The 21,445-nt window shown below is 54.3% G+C and overlaps 1 protein-coding gene across 4 annotated transcripts in view; it reads right to left on the reverse strand.

The window, feature by feature from the left end:
* Positions 1-7,050: 7,050 nt before the first annotated feature.
* Positions 7,051-21,445, reverse strand: part of BICRA (BRD4 interacting chromatin remodeling complex associated protein) — an 82,911-nt gene continuing 68,516 nt past the window's right edge. For all 4 annotated transcript variants that reach the window (XM_041742320.1, XM_041742325.1, XM_041742306.1 and 1 more), the window contains 8 exons: positions 13,148-13,780; positions 12,799-12,979; positions 12,382-12,491; positions 11,503-11,564; positions 10,113-10,261; positions 9,837-9,931; positions 9,495-9,597; positions 7,051-9,038 (listed from right to left, as the gene is read on the reverse strand). In XM_041742320.1, the coding sequence (XP_041598254.1) occupies positions 7,933-9,038; positions 9,495-9,597; positions 9,837-9,931; positions 10,113-10,261; positions 11,503-11,564; positions 12,382-12,491; positions 12,799-12,979; positions 13,148-13,780 (2,439 nt within the window). In that variant the 3' untranslated portion in view covers positions 7,051-7,932. The remainder of the gene's footprint in view (positions 9,039-9,494; positions 9,598-9,836; positions 9,932-10,112; positions 10,262-11,502; positions 11,565-12,381; positions 12,492-12,798; positions 12,980-13,147; positions 13,781-21,445) is intronic.

Raw genomic sequence — 21,445 nt, forward strand, 5'->3', positions numbered from 1 at the left:
GATAAATGAGTCCCGGAGAAGTGAGCTCAAAAAGCACAGAGGGAGGGGGATCCCTGGGTGGCTCAGCGGTTTGGCGCCTACCTTTGGCCCAGGGCGGGATCCTGGAGTCCCGGGATCGAGTCCTGGGATGGAATCCCGCATCAGGCTCTGAGCCTGCTTCTCCCTCTGCCTGTATCTCTGCTTCTCTCTCTCTCTATGTCTATCATGAATAAATAAATAAAATCTTAAAAGAAAAAAAAAAGCACAGAGGGATGGTTCAGTGCTTAGCACAGCACCTGGCCCCTAGCAGGTGCTTAAAAAAGCATCAGGTTTTATAATCCAGGTCTGCGGCTGGGTTTTTCTCACAGCATGGGAGTCAGAGCCTGCAAAGCCTCGAGTCTAATCCCAGCCCTGCCCCTTGTCTGCTAGGGAACCTCAGGGAAGCTATTTTGCCTCTCTGAGCCTCAGTCTCCCCATCTGTCTTGCTACACAGGACCACTTCCTTTGGGTCTTTGTTCAGATGGGACCCCCTCTGCAAGCCTTCCCCTGACACCCCCTTTCTGCCCCCCACCACCCCATTTCCTACTTGTCCTTCCTAGCACTTAGCACCATCAGCCAGACTATAGATGCTCCTTATTTTTGCTTCTTTTTACAATTTTATTTTCAATGTGACTTATTTTTAATCTCTCCCTGTAGAAATGTCAGCTCCTCGAGGGCAGGGGCTTGGGTCTGTTTTCTTTATTGTTGTCACCCTGGGGCCTGGAACAACGCTCAGTACCCTGCAGGCACTCCGTTGAATATCTAATTGGTTGAATGTGATAATGTACATAACGGGGTGCGGAAAATGTCCTAAAATTGATTGCTGTGATGATTGCACAATCCTGAGAATATACTAAAACCACCGAATTGTATGCTTTAAATGGGTCAATGGTATAGCTTCTGAAATACTCAATCCAGTTGGATAAATTGATCAATAGACAGATGCCATTGACCTTTGAACCATACAAGTTTATAGGTCCACATAGAAGTAGATTTTATTTGAGAAATATAGTACACTATTGTAAATGTATTTTTTCTTATGATTTTCCTTTTATAAGGAAATAAGCTTTTATTAGGCTAGCATATTATAGATTTTGAGGTCTGTTTATTATAGCTGCTAGCATGACCCTAACAAGGGATTTGAGTGGCTAACAATTGAAGGACTGCAATTTTAAAAAAAAATTTATTTTTTTAACTAATCTCTCCACCCAATATGGGGCTCGAACTCATGACCCAGATATCAAGAGTCGCGTGCTCTACCGACTGAACCAGCCAGGTGATCCTCTTAAGATTTTCTTTTTTCTTTTCTTTTCTTTTCTTTTCTTTTCTTTTCTTTTCTTTTCTTTATTTATTCATAGAGACACACACAGAGAGAGAGAGAGAGAGAGGCAGAGACACAGGCAGAGGGAGAAGCAGGCTCCATGCAGGGAGTCCGATGTGGGACTCGATCCCAGGACTCCAGGATCACGCCCAGGGCAAAGGCTGGCGCCAAACCGCTGAGCCACTTGGGCTGCCCTCTTAAGGTTTTCTTAATGACATTTTTTTTTCCTCTGGCTACTTTATAGTAAGAATACAGTGTTGAACACATACACAAAATATGTGTTAATTGACTGTTTATGTTATCAGTAAGGCCTCTGGTCAATTGTAAGCTATAAGGTAAATTTTGGAGGAGTCAAAAGTCATACATGGATTTTCAACTGTGCTGGAGTCGAGACCCCTGACCCCTGTTCTTTTTCTTTTTTATTTTTTTTAGAGTTTACTTATTTATCTGACAGAGAGAGTGAGAGAGCACAAGCAGGGGGAGCGGCAGAAGGAGAGGGAGATGCAGACTCCCTGCTGAGCAGGAAGCTTGATGTGGGACTCGATCCCAGAACCCTGAGATCATGACCTGAGCCAAAGGCAGATGCTTCACCGACTAAGCCACCCAGGTGCCCCCTAACCCACTGTTCTTCAAGTCAGCTGTATTCTATAAAGAGGTGTATAATACATTTTATACATAATTCTAATATATTATTAGAATACATGATCACACCTAAGGTACAATGGTATATATACCACAGATATTTAATAATGGGCCAGAGGCTTAGTGTGACCAACCTTATCACAGCTAGGAGCCAGGTCCTACTCTAAAACCTTGACATGGGGCATCTCCCTCCCCACCCTGGAGGTGACCTCAGGGCTTCTCAGCCTGCAGCGTGCTCAGATGAGATTTAGGAGGTTCCGTGAACTTGGACACGGAGAGAAAAATGACATCTGGGTCCTTCACTGAGACTTCATGGTTTCTATCCACCGTGAATGTGAACAGAGCACAATGGCATCACCGGGATCTGTGTCACTGTCACCATCACAGAGGGGATCAGGGCTGTTTCCACCACATTGCAGTTGTTTTGGAGATTTCCAGTGATTGTTTACTCACCGCTGATTAGACCCACCACTAGCTCTTTCTAATTAGTGTCTCGATACAACAGCCCTTATTACTGTGTCACAGATTCCACCGGGGGGAGGGTGGTGGTGGTGGTGGTTCACTGATGGCTGGATTTCAGTATAATTGGGCCCCTTGTAATCCTGGGGTTTTACTATGTGCGTTTTTAAAAATATTATATGTATTTATTCATGAGACACACACAGAGAGGCAGAGACACAGGCAGAGGGAGAAGCAGGCTCCCTGCAGGGAACCTGATGTGGGACTCGATCCCAGGACCCTGGGATGACAACCTGAGCTGAAGTCCCATGCTCAACCACTGAGCCGCCCAGGTGCCCCTACTGCATTGCATTTAAAGGCATTATTCTAGGAAGGGACCAGTGGAGTGAAAAACCCCTTGGTTGACACTCACTCTTCTGCCTCATGAAACTTATGAGCTCTCGGTAACTGGGGCTGCTGTCTGGTCTTGCTGTGTTACTGATCTCTGAAATCAGGGAGCCTCTGAGATCTGTCCCCAGCATGACAAGTCTCCTGGTGCCCTTACAGCCTTGGGAGCCCCCTCCCTAAGGCACAAGCTAACAATTTTCCCCCCTAGCTCTCTCCCTCCCTATCTGTCAAAACGGATGGCAAGGGGTACCTGGGTGGCTTAGTGGTTGAGCGTCTGCCATTGGCTCAGGGCGTGATCCTGAGGTCCTGGGATCGAGTCCTGCATCGGGCTCTGCTTTTCCCTCTGCCTTTTTCTCTGCCTCTCTCTCCGTGTTGCTCATGGATACATAAAATCTTAAAAAAAAAAAAAATGGGTGGAGGGATGCCTGGGTGGTTCAGCGGTTGAGCATCTGCCTTCAGCTCAGGGCATGATCCTGGAGTCCCGGGATCGAGTCCCACATCAGGCTCCCTGCAAGGAGCCTGCTTCTCTCTCTGCCTGTGATTCTGTGTCTCTCATAAATAAATAAATAAATAAAATGAAAAATGGGTGGAGAAATTCTGGCACATTCTATAACATCAAGGAACCTTGGAGCCTCTATGCCAAGTGAAATAAGCCAGGCAGGCACGAAAGAACAAATACCATGTGAGCCTTCTCGTCAGGTGTTGAGAGCACTCAGATGTAGCGGGACAGGAAGCCAAGCGGTGATGGGCAGGGCTCAGCTCGTGCTGTTTGCACAACGTGCAGGGGTGTACTGAATGCCACCAAGCAGTATACATAGAAATGGTTAAAATGTCAAATTTCATCTTATGTATATTTTACCGCAATTAAAGAAACAACAAAACAAAACAGACGGAGCAGGTGGCAAGCCAGAAGTTAATGATGACCTTTGGACACTGTCAGTCTAGGGTTCAGATCCTGGAAAAGAAGAGATGACTCCCCCCCTCACCCCATGCCTCAGCCGTGGAAAAGAGGACACACCATGGTCACCTACAGAACTGCTTCTGGGATCTGGGAGCAAGGTCTATGAAGTTTGGTCCCCAGTTTGAGTCTCCTCCCAGTGGGTGGAGGGCTCTGGTTCCTGCGTTGCCCTCTTGGGAAGACCTTGCTGTTGGCCTCCCTGGAAGCTGGATGTGCAGAGGCCAGGATCGTGCACTTGCAGCCAGACGGCCTGGCATGCAGCCCAGCCTTCCACTTACTGCTGCGGGGCCTCAGTTTCTTCATCTGTAAGATGGGACTCTCAATCCCCATGCCCCGGCTTCTGCGAGGACCAAATAAAACATCCCGGGTGAAGGGCTTGAGGCAGGGCCCATGGTAAGTGTTTCCTAGGCATCGTGGCTGCTCTGCTCAGGCTGCACGCGGCCAACCCTCCAGAACTGAGGCCCCAACCCGCAGAAATCACCGGCCAACATTTTGTACAGCCACCTGTGGTCTCCCCGGGGTGCGGGGAGTGGGGGGGTGGGGGGCAAGGATGCCAAGAACTACATTGTTCGGTGCTTTATTTCGCACGTGGGGAAGTAGATACAGAGCTAGGAGGGGGGGCGTCTCTCTGTCCCCAGAGACCCCACATATCAGCTTCCCCGCCACAAACACCCCCAAGGGGCCGCAGAGAATCTGGTCCTGCCGCACCGGGCACCGGGCACCGGGCACCGGGACCTCAGCAGAGGCCTCTAGGCTGGGCCCGGTTCCGCACTCGCCCCGTCGGTTCCCCGCACGGCCGCCAGAGGGCGTCCGGGAGCCCCGAGCCTCAGCTCCGCCCTCCGCGTAGAACCTTCGCCGCGGTTCTCCCATCCCTCAGCAAGATCGCCACGAAGCCCAGGCTCCTACACCATAGGCCCGTTTTGTTCCCTCTGACTTCACCTCTCCTCCGTGCCTCCCATCGCCACCCCCCAGCTTCCAGCCACAGGGGCTTCTGTGCGGTCCCTCAACTCTCCAGGCATGCTCCTCCCTCAGGGCCTTTCTGTCTTGGGTGCTTCCCCCACCCCCAAGACCTCCCTGGGGCTCCCTCCCTCATTTCTTGTATGCTTCTGCTCAGATGTCACCACCTCAAAGAAGTCTTCCCTTCCCACCTGATCCCGAGTGCCCGAGTACACAGGTTGTTCACTGCACAAAGCACTCACTGGATGGGTGAGGGGGGCTGGAATCCCACTCACTCTGCCCTTCAAAGCTCAGGGGCCAGAAGAACGGGGCGCTGCTTTCTAGTTCACACAAAGGTGTCCTAGGATGGGACTAGCCTTGTCAGGTATCCTCGACCCCGTGTTTCATGAATTGTGTCCTCCTGCCCCCACTCTCCCCGGGGGGGGGGGATTTGCTCATGTTCTAACCCCCCAGCATGTGATCTTATTTGTAAATACGATCTTGGCCCATGTAAGCAAGTGAAGAGTAGAGTAGGCTATTATCCAGTATGGTTTCCTTTTGGTTGTTATTTTTTTAAGATTTATTTATTTATTTATTTATTTATTTATTTATTTATTTATTTATTATAGACGTAGAGAGAGAGAAAAGCAGAGACACAGGAGGAGGGAGAAGCAGGCTCCATGCTGGGAGCCCGAGGCGAGGCTTGATCCCGGGACTCCAGGATCACACCCTGGGCCAAAGGCAGGCGCTAAACTGCTGAGCCACCCAGGGATCCCTGGGTATGGTTTCCTTTTAAGAGGAGACACCAATGCCAAAAAAAGGATGTAGCCACAAGAACCAGGAACACCTGGAAACTGGAAAGTCAGGGAAGGATCCTCCTGCAGAGTTTCTAGGGAAAGCATGGCGCTGCTGGTACCTTGATGTGAGATGTCCAGCCTCCAGAATGGGAAAGAATAAGTCTCTCTTCTTTTTTATAAGATTTATTTACTTTAGGGATCCCTGGGTGGCGCAGCGATTTAGCGCCTGCCTTTGGCCCAGGGTGCGATCCTGGAGACCCGGGATTGAATCCCACATCGGGCTCCCGGTGCATGGAGCCTGCTTCTCCCTCTGCCTATGTCTCTCTCTCTCTCTCTCTCTCTCTCTGTGTGACTATCATAAATTAAAAAAAAAAAAAAAAGATTCATTTACTTTAGAGAGAGACTGAGAGAGCGCACAAGAGTGGGAGGGACAGAGGAGCGGGAGAGAATCTCAAGCAGACTCCCTGCTGAGCATGGAGCCCAACCTCAAGACCATGAGATCACGACTCAAGGCGAAACCAAGAGTGGGACACCTAATGGACTTTGCCACCCCAGTGTCTCAAATCTCTATTCTTTTAAGCCACTCATCCTACAGCAGCCATAGGAAACACCCTGCTTGATTGCTCTTCCCCTCCCCATCTGGCGCTGCACACATTTACAGGCGATCCTCATTTATGGATGCCCTATGAGTTCATCTGCTTGCTAACATTTATTTGTAACCCCCCCAAACTCGAAGCACCTGCACAGACGTGCATAGAGCAGCAAAACACTGGAGTCATTAAACGTGCACGTTTCCAACCGGGGTTGAACAAAGCATCACTCTGCGCTCTGGTTTCAGCTCGCATACTGACAAATGTCCTTTTCAAGGTCTGTTTAGTGCCACATTTTCACATTTGTGTTTTTGTTGGGGACTTGATGGTTTAAAATGCTCTAGTACTGAAGCACTATCCATTGTACCAAGAGGAAGAAGGCTGGAATGTGTCTGTGTAGAACCTATGCGTGTGAGACCGGCTCCTTTCAGGTGTGAGTTACAGTGTTACTGGCCATGAGCCCGATGTGAATGAATCAACAATATATATTGATAATGTGTCTTTACGGAAATAATATAGGTAACTCAAGGTTACCTGTATCAGGCAACTTACAAAAATGCTGTGACGGGAGATTTGTAGGAAGCTAACCCTCTATTTCCTCCAGGAGCCGTAGTTCGGTATTTGTGAATTCTGTGTTCACAGAGACCGCAGATATTTATGGGGGAGTAAGAATCCTGCGTTTGGTTTGGCTGTTTCTTCTGGCTTCTCAACTAATAAGTCAGCTCCCCCGGGGTAGGGACTTTCTCGTCTGCCTTGTTCAGCTGTACCCCTGTGCCTAGGACAGGGCCCTGCACCCAATAAGTGTTCAACAAAGAATATGTGGAACAAACCTGCACAATCCCCTTCCCCACCCAGGTCTGTAACCAACCCCCAGACTTCAAACAACACCCCCCTCTCTTCCAAAGATCCAAAAGCAATGGGGCCGAGGCGGAGTCAGTACAGTTTTAAAAAAAGGATCAGTTTTTAATTTACAAGAGTTCTAAATGTACAGAATTCTCCTTTAAAAAAATCGTTATACACAATAAATACAGTACAAAAAAATTTATCTTACAGTACTAGTTTTGTCTCCGAGATTTCAAAATCCGGCGCGGGTGGCTGGCGACAGGAAGAACAGAGGGAAGACTGGCTGGGGAGGGATGGAGGTGTGGGAGGAAGACCCCGGTTTCCTGTTTTGGAGGTGCTCGGATTTCAGTCGAGGGACAGGGAGGGCTCGAAATCTCTCTCTCTCTTGCTCACTCGAGCACACACACGGGGACATGGGACGCACAGAGCTGGACGCGCACACACGGATGTGACACAGGTGCCCAGCAGCACAGGTGCCTCGGAGCCCGCCCGACCCCGCCTTTCCTTCTACAGCCTGTGGGGGTGGCGGTAGGGAGAGGCCCAGCCAAGGCTCCTGAGGACCCTCCCGGCTTGGAGCGCCCTTGACCGACCCACGCATCTGCGCAGCCACACGGACACGCGCGAACAGTGGGAGCCACCAGGGTACCTCCATCCCTGGCAAACACGCGCGTGTCCCCCCGTCCCCACCAACACACGGAGGGGCGGAGTGTGGCTGGAAGCGGGAAGAAATCGGAAATGACACACCGGGACCACCCCCACCTTCGCAGGGGACATTTTACATTACAGCCCCCTCCCCTAAATCCACAACCCCCACCCAACAACCCAGCAGGAAGTGGGGGAGGAGGCCTTTGTGACTCAAATAACTTAGGCAAGAAAAACTGTCAGGGGATCCCCGGCTCGCGGCCCCCAGGAGGCTGAGGTCGGATGGCCAGCCCGCCCGCGTCCGCCAACGGGGCCCGGGAAGCCAAGACCAGCCCGGTGTTATCTGTTCAACGTCCTGGCGCCGAGGCCACCGTTGTGACTGGAAGGCGGGTAGGCCTCGGGCCTGTGCAGGGGCGACGGGGAGGCCGGCGGGACCGCCGTCGGGGCGGCGTGGGGGTACGGGGGCGCAGGTGTCCGGCCCGGGGCCTGCTGGAGGTTCAGGATGCTGTCGATGGCGCTCTGCAGGTGCTCCGTGAGCGTGTCGTCCTGCGGACTGTCGCTGGAGAAGCTGGCCTGGTCCACGTCGGGCGACTCGGATTTGCGCCGCTTGGCGGGGGGCGCCTCCCAGCCGGGGTCCCTGCTGCCGCTGCCCTGCCCGGCGGGGGCCGCGGGCTCCGGGGGCGCGCCCTTGAGCATGCGCTGGTACAGCTCGTCCTCCACCGCCGCCAGCTCGCGGATCAGCCCGCTGGTGGCCTCGTCCACTTTGGTGGGCAGCGGCGCCGGGCTGCCTCCCCGGGCTCTGGCGGCGGCGGCCCCGGCCCCCGCCCCGGCGCCCTCCCCGGCCGCGCCGCCCAGGGCCTCCACGTTCTCGCGGTACGTCTTCCGCAGGGGCAGCCGCGGGCAGTGGGGGGCCAGGGCCGGGGGCTTGCGGTCGGCGGCGGCGGGCGGCGGGTGGTCCACGGTGCCGTTCATCTGGCCCGGCGCGGGGGGCGGCGGCGGGGGCCGGGGCGGGGGCTCGGCGGCCTTGGGCGCGGCGGGGGGCGGCGGCTGGTGCACGGGGTCCAGGGCGGTGTTGTGGACGACCTTGCTGAGCCCCGCTTCCTGCTTGATCTTGAGCTTGAGGCCGATGCGGCTGCGCGCCTCGTAGGTCTTGATGGGGGGGCGGTTGCGCGAGGGCATGGGGCCGTCCTCGTCGGCGTCCAAGGAGGAGGCGGCGGAGGAGGACGAGGAGGAGGACAGGGAGGAGGACGCCCGCGCCCAGGTCACGGAAGGGGAGCCGCCCGCCCCCCCGTGCCGAATCACCAGCTTGGTTGGCAGGTGCAGAGGGGGCTGCGCGGGGGCCCCCGACGCCGAGGAGGGCGGTGGGCCGTGGCCAGGGAGCCGGTGTCCCTCGGAAGAGGCAGCGATGGGGAGGCCAAGCGAGCGGGAGGAAGACACATACTCGTCTGCAAAACCAGGGAGGCAAGAAGACCCGCGGGGGCGGCGAGAGCGTGAGACGCCTGCGCAGCGCACAGCGAGGAGGCCCCGGCGGCAACGGCACCGAGCCTCTGCCAGGCGCGGGAGGGCGCTAAGCCCTTGGCTCACCAGCCCCTCAGGACGCACTGCTGGGTATCCCCCTTCTCAGCAACCCCCTAGCCCCCTAAGGTGCAAGCGGGAGCTGCCACCTGAGCATGGCCCTTGAATTCTGCAGCCACATTGCTGGCTTCCCCCGAGCCCTGGCTCTGCTCCCCTGATTTCTAGCCCCCTCTGTGGGTAGTGGAACGTCCCCTCCTCGCCAGGACGGAGCTGAGCAGTCCCACAGGGATGGTGGGTGGTGCACCCCTCTTCCTGCCCCCGAGTCTCATTCCACGGCAGGGGCAGGAGTGGCGGCCACCTCTGCCTCCCCTCCCCTCCCCTCTCACCGGGCTTCTCCTTGGCCAGTTGTTTGTCCAAGGCAAGGGTGGTCTTCTCCTCCTGAATGAACATTCGGTCGATCATTACCATCTCCGCGGAGGGGCTCACCCTCTGAGGGGGGAAGAGGAAGGAAGAAGAGACCATGGGCCGAGGAAGGGCCAGGAGCGGGGGAGGGCACATGGGCAACCCGGAAGGATGGGGACAGATTCCAAACTGTCCCTCTGGCGATGTGCCAGCCTCTCCCGTCCTCCCTCCCAGCCTCCCCGCCGCCACCGCCCCCCCCCCCCCCCCAGAGCGGGTAAGGGGAGAGCGCAAGGGGTTTCCCAGGGCGGAAGATGCCAGCGCCCTACCCGGGACTCCTCCAGGAGCAGGAGGCGGTATTTGTTGAGCATGGCCTGGGTGCGTTTCAGCAGCTGCGTGGAGACCGTCTCAAACTCCTCATCCACTGTGGAAGGAGAGAAAGGGTCCAGAGGCACAGACGCTGGGCAGCGGGGCTCACCCAGACCTGCACCCAGGGGTGTGCAGAGGGGTGCTTGCATCTGCTCCTCCCCACCCCCCTCCCCACACTAGGGACTAGGGAGGGAGAGTCCCCGGAGAGTAGAGGGAGACAATGGGGGTTGCCTCACCTTTGTGGTAGTCGTTGGGGGAGGGGAGGGCACCCTGGTAGACATGGTAGGGCAGGAGGCGATGCAGAGCATCTTCGAAGGAGGGGAAGGCCGTCTTGTAGTCAGGGTGTAGGACGGAGCCCTGATGTTTGTGCAAATGTTCCAGGAAACTGGGGGCAGGGTGAGGAGAGACCACGCACACACACACACACACACACACACACACACACACACACAGAGCTGGTGGTGAGGCCGGGAGAAACCAGATCCCAACCCCGAGCCCCCAGGCCCCAATGTAGGCGGCAATGTGCGCTGAAGGGGCTAGTACTGCCTCACAGACTCTGGGGACAACCTAAGGGACCAGGTGCTATCATTAACCCCACTCTACAGATGAAGAAACTGAGGCCCAGGGGAACGATGTCCTCCACCCAAAGCACATCAACAGGGAGGAAGAGGCCAAGCTGGGAGCCGGTGCCTCAGCTTCGAACTCATCCTCCGTGCTATACCGTCTCCTGCCACCGGGGGTCAGCATGTCCTCAGTCTGCTGCAGGGCCCGCAGCAACCCGAAATGCCCGGGGAAGGCCACCCCCCGCCCCCTGCGGGAAAGGCCCCGGGGAAGGCCCAGGGCGCAGGGTGGTCCCTTGGTTGGTAAACTCCCCTTCTCTACCAGGCTATTTTCTACTACGGTGCGCAGCAGTGGGTTATGTCTCTTTACTGTGTGAGTGTTCCTCTCCCCAGACATGCTTATCTCTACCCTGAGCCGAAGACCTGCACCCCCAGTACCCCATGGGGGCCAGAACTCTGTCTTGTGCTTGGAAAATCCAGCACTGGACTGGGCACTCAGTGAGTATTTGATAAACACTTGCAGTAGAAGGAGAGCAGAGGAGAGCGAGAATGCAGGCAAGCACCCAACATTTACCCATTGCCCACCCAGACCCTATCTCTCCACCATCCATCCATCTAGCCAAACCCCATCAATGCATCTATCCAAATACCCATTTATCCACCCAAACACCATCCATCCAAATACCCATTTATCCATCCAAACATCCACTCAGAATGCCATTCATCCACCCAAACACCCATCATCCAGCTATGCACCCACTCCAGACCACATCCATCCATCTAGCCAAACACCCATCAACCATCTATTCAAACACTCATCCATCCACCCAAACACCTTCTCATCTTAGCACAGTTGGAAGGAACCTGACACCCTATCATCACTATTACCACTCTACTCTCTAGAAGGGAAACTGAGGGTCTTTGAAGGAAATTCCATTGCCTCAAACCACAGAGCCAACAAGAGCTGGGGCCTGTGTGACCCCACTTCTGAAGAGTGGTCCCCACGCCCTGCTGCTTGCTCTCAAGCCTCCGGGAAGGCAAGGGTGTGTGCAGTACTACAACTCACCAGGCTTCCTTACTGGGCTGAAGCGTGGGGGGTTTCTTCAGACTGCTCATCTTGCTCTCATACTGCGGGGCAGAGACGTGAGTGAGGGGTAGCGCCGCTGAAAGCCCTTTTCCCTTGGTGCCCTGACCCCCTTTCGACCCCACCTGTGGCAAAGAGGAGAGCGGGGCCCACGTCCCCGCCCCCCTAGCCCCCCAGGGTGGGGTCCTGGCCCCAGCTGCAGGATGTGCTGCCCAGCACACCAAAGCTGCCAGGCAGACCCGGGCTGGGCCTGCCTGGCTCCCTTCCTGCTCATCAGATGGCCTTTGCCTCTGCTGATGGGCCCGGGACAGTTCTCTTCTCGCCCCCAACTCTGCCCCGACTCTGCTCTGGGTCCCTGGTGGTGAGCTAGCCTCAGTGGCTCTCCCAACTCTGCCCCTGGGACATCAGCATCCTGGTCCCTCCATCTGCTCTGTTCTCTTCCTGCCCTGTGCCTATCTTCCCGAGACGGTCTCTGCCTCAGCTTCCCCCCACACTGGCAGGGTCCATTCTGGGCCTCCCATCCCCCCTGTCCCCGCTCTGTCCAGGGTCTCACCACCTCCTTATTCTTACCTCCCTTGTCCGATGGTCTCCCCACATCCCCCCTTTCCCAGCCTCAAACTCCCTGCTCCTGCCCCCAGAGACAGCCTCCCCCCCCCACTCGAGCCACCTGTCATATGGTCACCCTGCATCTTGGTGGCTCCATCTATCCCACTCTCTGGCACGTGCCCACCCTGGCTGTCAGAGAGGAGTCTGACCCACCGCCCAGACTCCTCTCTGATGGCCTGTCGGGTAGCCGTCACAGCCCCGCTGGACCCTTTCCGGGTTCCCTGGTGACTTCACCTGGGCCCCAGCCCCCCTCACCTGCAGCCCAGAGGACTTCCCCGGTCCAGCCACAGCCGCCTTGGCCACGCTCAGGGTCGGGAGGTTGCTGGCAAAAGCTTTGCTCTCGGCAGGAAGCAGAGGAGGGAGGCCTGAGGGTGGGGTGGGGCCAGACAGGGCTCAGGGGTCACTGGCCCAAAGGCCCCTCCGCGATGTGACCCACAGGCCTGCACACCCTGCTCTCCTCTGGCACTTTGGCCCTGGCAACCCTGCCAGTGTGACTCGGGCACCCCCTTGGATCTAGGGAGACAGCCCTTCCTCCTCATCTCCCCATCTCGTGAGGTCACCCAGACCCCCTGGGTGACCCCCTGGGCTGATGTGCCTCCAGCTCCGCCCCGGCCCCCTTCCCATTGCCCCCCTGCCCCCCTACTTCTCCTGCATGGGCTACCTTTCCCCTACCTGCGGTAGCCACGGGTGCCGGGGCAGGGGGATGGCTGGGGGCAGCGGGGGTCCCGGATGGGGCCTGCCCGCCGACCAGCACAGAGGCGGTGGGGCTGGCGAGAGGCCCCAGGTTGGCGGAGGTCTGCGGGGCGGCAGGGGCTCCCCCGGCCTTGTTCTGGAGGATGATCCCGGACGGCACCTGAGGAGGGGGACAGGTGGTTGAGGGGCAGGGGGCAAATGCTAGCAGGGGCGGCGGCCAGGCACCAGGGCTGGGGACCGAGAGAAAGCTGCCCCATGGGAGGGCTCCCCATCAGACTGCAGGGGGACGGCAGGGCTTGCGGAGCGGGCGGTCCCTGCCTCCAATTACCTGGTGAAATCTCTCGAGCAGAGCCTTCGGCTGGGACAGCGCCGGGAAAGGGGTGGTCACCATCTGGAAGGTCCGAGGAGGCGGTGGGGGGGGCGCTGCGGGCTCAGGGAGCAGGTGGAGGGTCGGAGGGGGCGTGGGGGACTTGTGGGGCCCCTGGCCAGGCGGGAACTGGAGCTGGAAGTCAGCTGGCGTAGGGGCTGGCAGCCTGGTGGACGTATCCGTGGAGGCCGCCCCAGAGGAGGTGGAGGCAGGAGGAAGGTGGGGAGCTGGGGGCAGCGGCCCCTCTGGGGGTTGGGATGGGGGGCGCAGGGGGGGTTGGGGGGGGCCCGGGGCAGTGGGGGCCGGGGTGCTGGCAGGCGGGGGGACCCCCAGCTGGTTCTGGATGACAAAGATGCCAGGCAGGGTGGGGGGTGCCTGGGGTGGGGGGCAAGGGTGCAGGGTGGGCTCTGAGGGTGGACGGGATAAGCTCTGGGGCTGGGAGGGAGGGCGGGAGTGGGGTCGGGAGGGCGGGCGGGAGGGAGGCCTGGCGGGATGTGGGGAGGGCAGGTGGGGGCTGTCTCCCAGAGGGGCTTGGTGAGGTAGTGACGGGGACGAGGAGGGGCCTGGGCCCTTCAGTGGAGCCGCTGCCGGGATCTGGGCAGGGGAGGGAGGTAGAGGGGAGGGGGCGGGGGTCAGAACCAACCTTGGCTCCCATTGCCCCAGGACACTGGGGACCCCAGCCACTCCCACCAGAAACCCTCCTTCTTAGCCACCCCTGTTTTGAGAGAGAGGACTCCACCATGGCTATCCTTTCCCCATCTCTGAACTCCCCGCTTTGCCCATCCACCTCTGTCCCCCCAGCCCCATCCCTCTACCTCTGCTCACCTCACCCCTGCATCTGCCCCCACCTCATCTCCAGACCTTTTCCTCTGGTCCAGACTCCCTCCCCACCTGCCCCCCTTCCCCCTCCCCCAGGTGAAGGTGAGCTCTGCAGGGTTTGGGGGCAGCAGCAGAGGAAGCATTGGTGGCAGCCGGGCGGGAGGGGGGGCACCGCACCAGCTGCCCAGCGGGGAGGCGGGGGGGGGGGGCAGGGGCAGGGAGCGCGAGCACAGCAGCGGAGGGGGAAGGAGGCGGCTGGATGGAGCGGCATCCGAGCCGCCAGCCCCACGGGGCCCGACTGTCCAGCTCCCCCTGGGGAAGAGGGACACCAGCACAGATGGCTGCAGAGCACGGGGCTGGTGGCTGTGGGAGGCGTGGGGGGAGGGGCAGAGAGCCGGGGCTAAGGATGGTCACTGAGGGGCAGGGCCGGGTCCTTCTAAGTGTCCGTGACCTCTGCCTCCATGTGCCTATGTGGCCGTGGCTGCAGGCCTACCTGGGTGCCATGTGAGCTTGCAGGGATGGGCACGTATGTTTGCACATGCGACCCGGGCACTAGTCTGTGATAACGTACACAGTGACCTTGCCCAAAATGCACCTGAGACAGAGCACCTTGCACTGCCCTCCCCCAGAGTCCTAACCTCGGCTGCCACCGTTTCCCCAGTAAGCACCAGCTGTGTACCCGACCCTGGGCTGGCACCCTTCCACTGTACAGAGTCCACACCCCAGCGACAGCCCACACTGATGTGGCAAGTGCGGATGGCCACCTCCACCCACGTGTATGGTTGTTCCACAGCCCTGAAAGCAGTGAAAATGCTGGAACCATTTCGCAGGTGAGAAACCAAGGTTAGGGAGCCAAAATGACTGGTCCCGAGTCTCCCTGCCTTACCCCATCCCCCTGTCCAGTGACTTCCAAGTTGTCTGGGGAAGACCCAGGCTCAGAGTGCTCAGGGGACGGGCCCAAGGCCACTAAGGTCACCATACCCCAAAATTCGGGCTCTTCGCTTTCAGCCCCCAAAGTGGGCCAACTCATGATTTCAAGCTTCTGATGCCCTGGGCCCTTCCAATACCCAGTCCAAGGCTGGTCCTGGTTAACTCTGGCGATTCAAAACCAACTTCCCCAAACCAATCAATCTACACACACCCCCAAGGGGAGACGCCCTTGGCTCGCATAAGGGGCTGGTGAGGTTGTCACCTGGACAGCCCTCTGGTCTGGAGACTTGGAGAGGGTCGTGCCCTTTGACCTGGTGATCCACCCTCCAGGAATCTGTGATAAGCAGCACTGACTGAGGCACTTGCTTGCAGGGCTCCCCTGCTGTGGGAGCATTTACAACAAAGAACACAGGGAAACAACACAAATGGCCAGAGCAGGCGAGTGGCCAAGTAAGGAAGACAGCTGGCCACTCCACACCAGCCCCGAGCACACGCTTCCCAGGGCTTCGTGAGGCGGCCAGCATCGACGTGCCAGAAAGCTAAGTGGAATGAGGAGAGCAACACGTTACATGACCACTGGACAACCGGCTACATTAGATTATGCACAGTGGATAATGGTATTGTCTCGGTGCTAAATTTGCTGAATTCAATAACTCTGCTATGGTCAAGTAGGAGAACGTTCTTGATCTCAGAGGCTGAGACATTAAGGAGTAAAGGAGCAGAACATCTGCAATCTACTCTCAAGTGATTCTGAATAAAAATGTATGCATATTGGGGGGCCTGGGTGGCTCAGTCGGTTAAGCGTCTGCCTTTGGCTCAGGTCATGATCTGGGGGTCATGGGATGGAGCCCTACATGGGGCTCCCTGCTCGGTGTGGAGTCTGCTTCTCCTTTTCCCTCTGCCCCTCCCCTGGCTCGTGCTTTCTCTCTCTCTCTCTCATAATGCTCTCTCTCTCAAATAAATAAATTAAATCTTTATTAAAGAAATGTGTATGTATAGAGAGAAATGATAAAGCAAATGTAGCAAAACATTTACAGTGGATAAATCTGGGCAGCAGCCAGCTTCCAAGGTGCCCCCCGCCGACCCCCACCTCCTCATTAGTAGGTCACCTCCCACACTGCCCCCTGGTTCATCTCTGGGACCAACAGATTTTGCAGAAGTGATCAGACGCTACTTCCAAGATTCAGTTATATAAAAAAAGGCCGTGGCTTCTATCCCGGGACTCTCCTTTCTAGTGGATCATTTACTTTGGGGGAAGCCGACTTTGGAGCGGTTATAAGCTGCCCTTTGGAGAAGCCTGCGTTGGGAGGAGCTGAGGCCTCCTGCCAGCAGCGAGCTGTACGAGTGCACCACCTCGGAAGCATATTCTCCAGCCCAGTCAAGCCTTCGGATGACTGCAGCCCTGGTTGACACCTGAGCTAGAACTTCACGAGAGATTACAAGCCAGCACCTTCCAGCTAAGCTGCTTCCAGATTCCTGATCCTTACAGGCTACGTGAGATAAGTTAACGCTTAACGTTGTTTAAAGCTGCTAAGTTTGGAGGTAATTTGTGACACAGCACTGAGAACCAATATATGTGAGTAAAGAGTAAAGAATTCCCATGAGGTCTCTGGGCTATTCCTATAATGTCACTATGTGTTTGAGATTCTTTTTCTTTTTAATTTTATTTATTCATTCATTCATTTATTTATTTGTTTGTTTGTTTATTTATTTATTTATTTATTTATTTATTTATTTATTTATTTCTGAGAGACACAGAGAGAGGCAGAGACACAGGCAGAGGGAGAAAGCCAGCTCCTTGCAGGAAGCCAGATATGGGACTCGATCCCTAAACCGGGATCACACCCTGAGCCAAAGGCAGATGCTCAACCACTGTGCCACCCAGGCGTCCCTTGAGATTTTTTTTCAATGTTTAAAAATAAAAATGGAAAAAGTTAATCTCCTACTCCTTAACAATATAGACAAACACAGCCCCTCCCCTTCCAACCAAGTCAAAAAACGACACAGTGGGGGAAACAGTTGCAATTCATCACACAGGCAAAGCTCATTTCCATCATATATAAAGAGCCTTCAGATATCACTAAGAATAACCATCAGTGAGATAAAGGGGCAAAGGATAAGTTCAGACAAATGCACAGATAAGGCAACACAAAAGGCTTATATATTTCAAGAGAGGCTCAACTTCATTTGTAATAAGAATAATGCAAATTGAAAGCACCCTATGGAACCTTTCCCCGCTCACTGAATTAGGAATAAGCCATGTCTCCTATAGGCACCCTCTTATACCGCCCTTGAGGGTCTAAACTGGGCGTGATTCGCTACAACTCCAGAACAATGCAATTCACCAGCAGCTGTGCAAATTGCAAGTGCACATTTGCTTTGATCCAGCAAACAGGCTTCCGGGAAGTAACCCGACAGACGCACGTGCACATGTGGGCAATGACAGGTCGACAAGTTGTTTATAACAGCTGTGAGGGGAGGGACAAAGCCTGGATTTGGCCAGTTGGCCTCTAGACAGCATTTACTGGGAAAATGAACGACAGTCTGTCCCTGTGGAGGAATACTTCACGACCATAACAAGGGATCAAGGAAACTCTCCACATGCTGCCAAAGCAAGCACACAACATGCTACCTTCCGGGCGGACAGAAATGGGAAAGAAACGTAAATCCGCATTTACACTTTGCTGTACGTGCACAAAGAACTGGGAAGATATACGAGAGCTAAGTAATTGTGTTTTTCTGGAGGGGAAGCTGGGCTGGGAATGCAAGCATGGGTTTGGGACACTTTCCCCTTACTTTATAAAATGCTTTTTGGAGTGCCTGGGTGGCTAGTCCATTAAGTATCCCACTTTCTTTTTTATTTTTTTTTCTTTTTTCTTTTTTTAAAGATTTTTATTTATTTATTCATGAGAGACAGAGAGAGAGAGAGGCAGAGACACAGGCAGAGAGAGAAGCAGGCTCCATGCAGGGAGCCCAATGTGGGACTCGATCCCGGGTCTCCAGGAGCACACCCTGGGCTGAAGAGAGGCGCCCATCCACACAGGCGGCCCTCTTTTTTTTTTTTTTTTTTTTCAAGATTTTGTTTATTTGAGAGAGAGAGAGAGAGAGAGAGAGAGAGAGAGCATAGGCAGGGGGAGGGGCAGAGGGAGAAGCAGACTCTCTGCTGAGCAGAGAGCCCAACGTGGGGCTCAATCTGAGGACCCTGGGATCATGACCTGAGCCCAAGGCAGATGCTTAACCAACTGAGCCACCCAGGCGCCCCTAACCATCTGACTCGATTTCAGTTCAGGTCATGATTTCAAGGTTGTGAGATCAAGTCCCCTGTTGGGCTCCAAGATTCTTTCTCCCCCTCTGCCCTTCCTCCTGCTTGTGCTCTTTCTCTCTCTCTAAAAAAAAAAAAAAGAAAAAAAAAAGGAAAGTTTTTTGATGACTGAGCCATGTGAACATAACACCTAATTCTAAAAATTAAAAATGTCTTAAATGGGTGGGAAAAAAATTAGGCTAAAAGGAAATTTCATACCTCCCCTCTCTCCCCCAAATATCACCAGCGGCTTCTGCACGGATTTATTTTCCTTCTATTCTGTGTTTTTGAAATTCTCTAAGTAAGCATGAAATGAGATTTAGAGTCTTTTTTTTTTTTTTTAAACTACGACATGAGTGGACTGTTCACCAAGAGATCCCAGCTAGCTGCCCAGATACAGTTGGCAAGATGCACTCAAATTTACACAGAATGAGAGAAAAGTGCAGAGGGCTGGCATCTTGCAGCCTGGCCAGGAGCAGAGCAGTTGCTGACCTGGGGCTGAAGAAGCTTCTGGAAGAAGCCTTCCCAGGCATAAACCCCATGGAGGTGCAACTGCAATAGCACTTTCTGGAAACCGTTTGGGAACCAACCAACTAGAAATTTATCCACAGATACAGGCAGTGCCTGGGCACCGGAATACTCATCGGAGTGTTACTTGTTGACATACACGGGAAACCACCTTAAGTATTCACTCCAATGAGGAACCAAGTAATAAATCAAGGTGTGTCCATATAATGAAAAACAGCCCGCAGGAGGCTGCAGCCCACAGGCCAACTCCGGCTGGCCTGGACTGTGTGGCCTATCATATCATATGACCCAAAGCTGAGAACGGTTTTTACATATTTAAATGGTGGGAAAGGGATCCCTGGGTGGCGCAGCGGTTTGGCGCCTGCCTTTGGCCCAGGGTGTGATCCTGGAGACCCGGGATTGAATCCCACATCGGGCTCCCGGTGCATGGAGCCTGCTTCTCCCTCTGCCTGTGTCTCTGCCTCTCTCTCTCTCTCTGTGACTATCATAAATTAAAAAAAAAAAAAATTAAATGGTAGGAAAGAGGGACGCCTGGGTGGCTCAGTCAGTTGAGCACTTGACTCTTGATTTCAGCTCTGGTCACGATCTCAGGGTCATGAGATCGAGCTCTGCATTGGGCTCCTTGCACAGCAGAGAGTCTGCTTGAAACTCTCTCTCCCTCTGCCCCTCCCCTGTTCATGCTCTCTCTCTCACATAAATAAATAAATCTTTAAAAATGGTGGAAAAAAGGGACCGTGGGGTGCTCACTGAGCAACCTGCCTTTGGCTCAGGTCATGATCCTGGGTTCTGGGATCGAGGCCCCCCCCCCCCCCCATCGGGGTCCCTGCAGGGAGCCTGCTTCTCCCTCTGCCTATGTCACTGCCTCTCTCTCTATATATCTCTCAGGAAAAAATTAATAAATCTTTTTTTTTTTAATGGTGGAAAAGAAATCAAAAGAATGTATTGCAATTGGCAACGATGATATGAAATTCAAATTTCAGCATCTATAAATCAAGTCTTACTGGAATACGTCCACACTCACTTGTTTTCGTATGGTCTATGCTGTGATGGGTACCACATAGCCTAGAATGTTCACCATTGGCCCTTTATAGAGTGTTTGTCTGGCTTCTTTTGCTTTGAGGCATTTTCAATATGCCTGGTCCCATTCAAGCACCTGATTAGCATATATTAACTTATTTACTCCTCATAACAACCCTTTGATACAGACGCTATTATCCTCATCCTCATTTTATAGGGAAGGAAACTGAGGCACACAGAGGTGAGTGACTTGGCAAAGTCACCATGTAAGTGACAGAGTCGGGATTTTGGGGAGAGCCTGTGCTTAATGACTGCCCTGGATGGTGGCTTTCAAACTATACTTAATGCCCGTTAGTAATGGTTCCAGTCATTTTAGTGGTCATGACCAGCACTTAAAAAGAACTCAGGAGGGACGCCTGGGTGACTCAGTGGTTGAGCATCTGCCTTCGGCTCAGGATATGATCCCAGGGTCTTGGGATCGAGTCCCTCATCGGGCTCCCTGTAGGGAGCCTGCTTCTCCCTCTTCCTCTCCTTCTCGCTGCTTATGCTCTGTCTTAAGTAAATAAAATCTTGAAAAAAAAAAAAAGAGAACAGAGGAAACCAAACAAAAAATATCAGTGTGCATCACGCATGGTATTATCCTGTGAAACTTTTGTTTGAGTGATATGTATACACACACACACACACACACACACACACACACACACTTCTGTGTGTCCCAGACAGTGATATACAATGGAATTCTCATGCAGGGTGGCATTTGAGAAAAGTCTGCAAGTCAGCGATCCAAGAGATACCGCTGAATGAGCAAAGTAAGATACAGAAGGAGGCTGGTGTGCTCCTGTGTGTAAAAAGGGAAAATGCATGCCCACATGTGCACACGCAGGCTGTCACAAGTATCTGGTTCTGAGTTCAGACAATGAGGGATGCCTGCCACGTGCACAGGAGTGGTTCCCAACCTGGGTGAATCCATCCCTCAGGCGACACATGGCAATCTCCGAGGATCTCCATGGTCATCCCAACGGGAGAAGGGGAGCTGCTGGCACCGTGTCTGAAGGCCAGGAATGCTACTCAGCAGGCAACAGGGCACAGGACTGTCATTCATAAATAAATAAATAAATAAATAAATAAATAAATAAATAAATAAATAAATAAATAGGAGAGGGGTGGGTGTTTATGGGGAAAGGGCCTGAAATCCCACGAAAAGCCAGACCCACTTTAACTGTATACCCTTTTTTTTTTTAAGCACATTTTTTAAACTGTGTCTGGTAATGTTCTTTGAATAACAACGAAAAAACCTGTGTGTGTGTGTGTGTGTGTGTATGCCTCCTATAAACAATACACAGCAGGCTGAGCTTCCTGGGCAGGGCGGTCAGCGTTCCCTCCCAGAACAGACAGTCAGGGGCTCCGTCAAGGGACGATTTATTTCAAGAGCCAGGATATTGGTGACAAAATCCACCCCTGGACTGTGAGCCCCAAGAGGGCAGGGCCAGGGCTGTCTCACCTGTCCCTTCCTGCAAAAGGCTGGGCATGAAGCAGGTGCCTGGGAATGTGGGCTGAAATGAATGAACCATGTGATGGTAGAGCTCTGGCCTGGGAGTGCCTCTTACACACACGCGTGCACACATACATACACACAAGTTGGTACATTGCTGATGTTTATG

This window comes from Vulpes lagopus, chromosome 2 (genome assembly GCF_018345385.1).
Source record: "Vulpes lagopus strain Blue_001 chromosome 2, ASM1834538v1, whole genome shotgun sequence".
NCBI classification, from domain to species: domain Eukaryota; kingdom Metazoa; phylum Chordata; class Mammalia; order Carnivora; family Canidae; genus Vulpes; species Vulpes lagopus.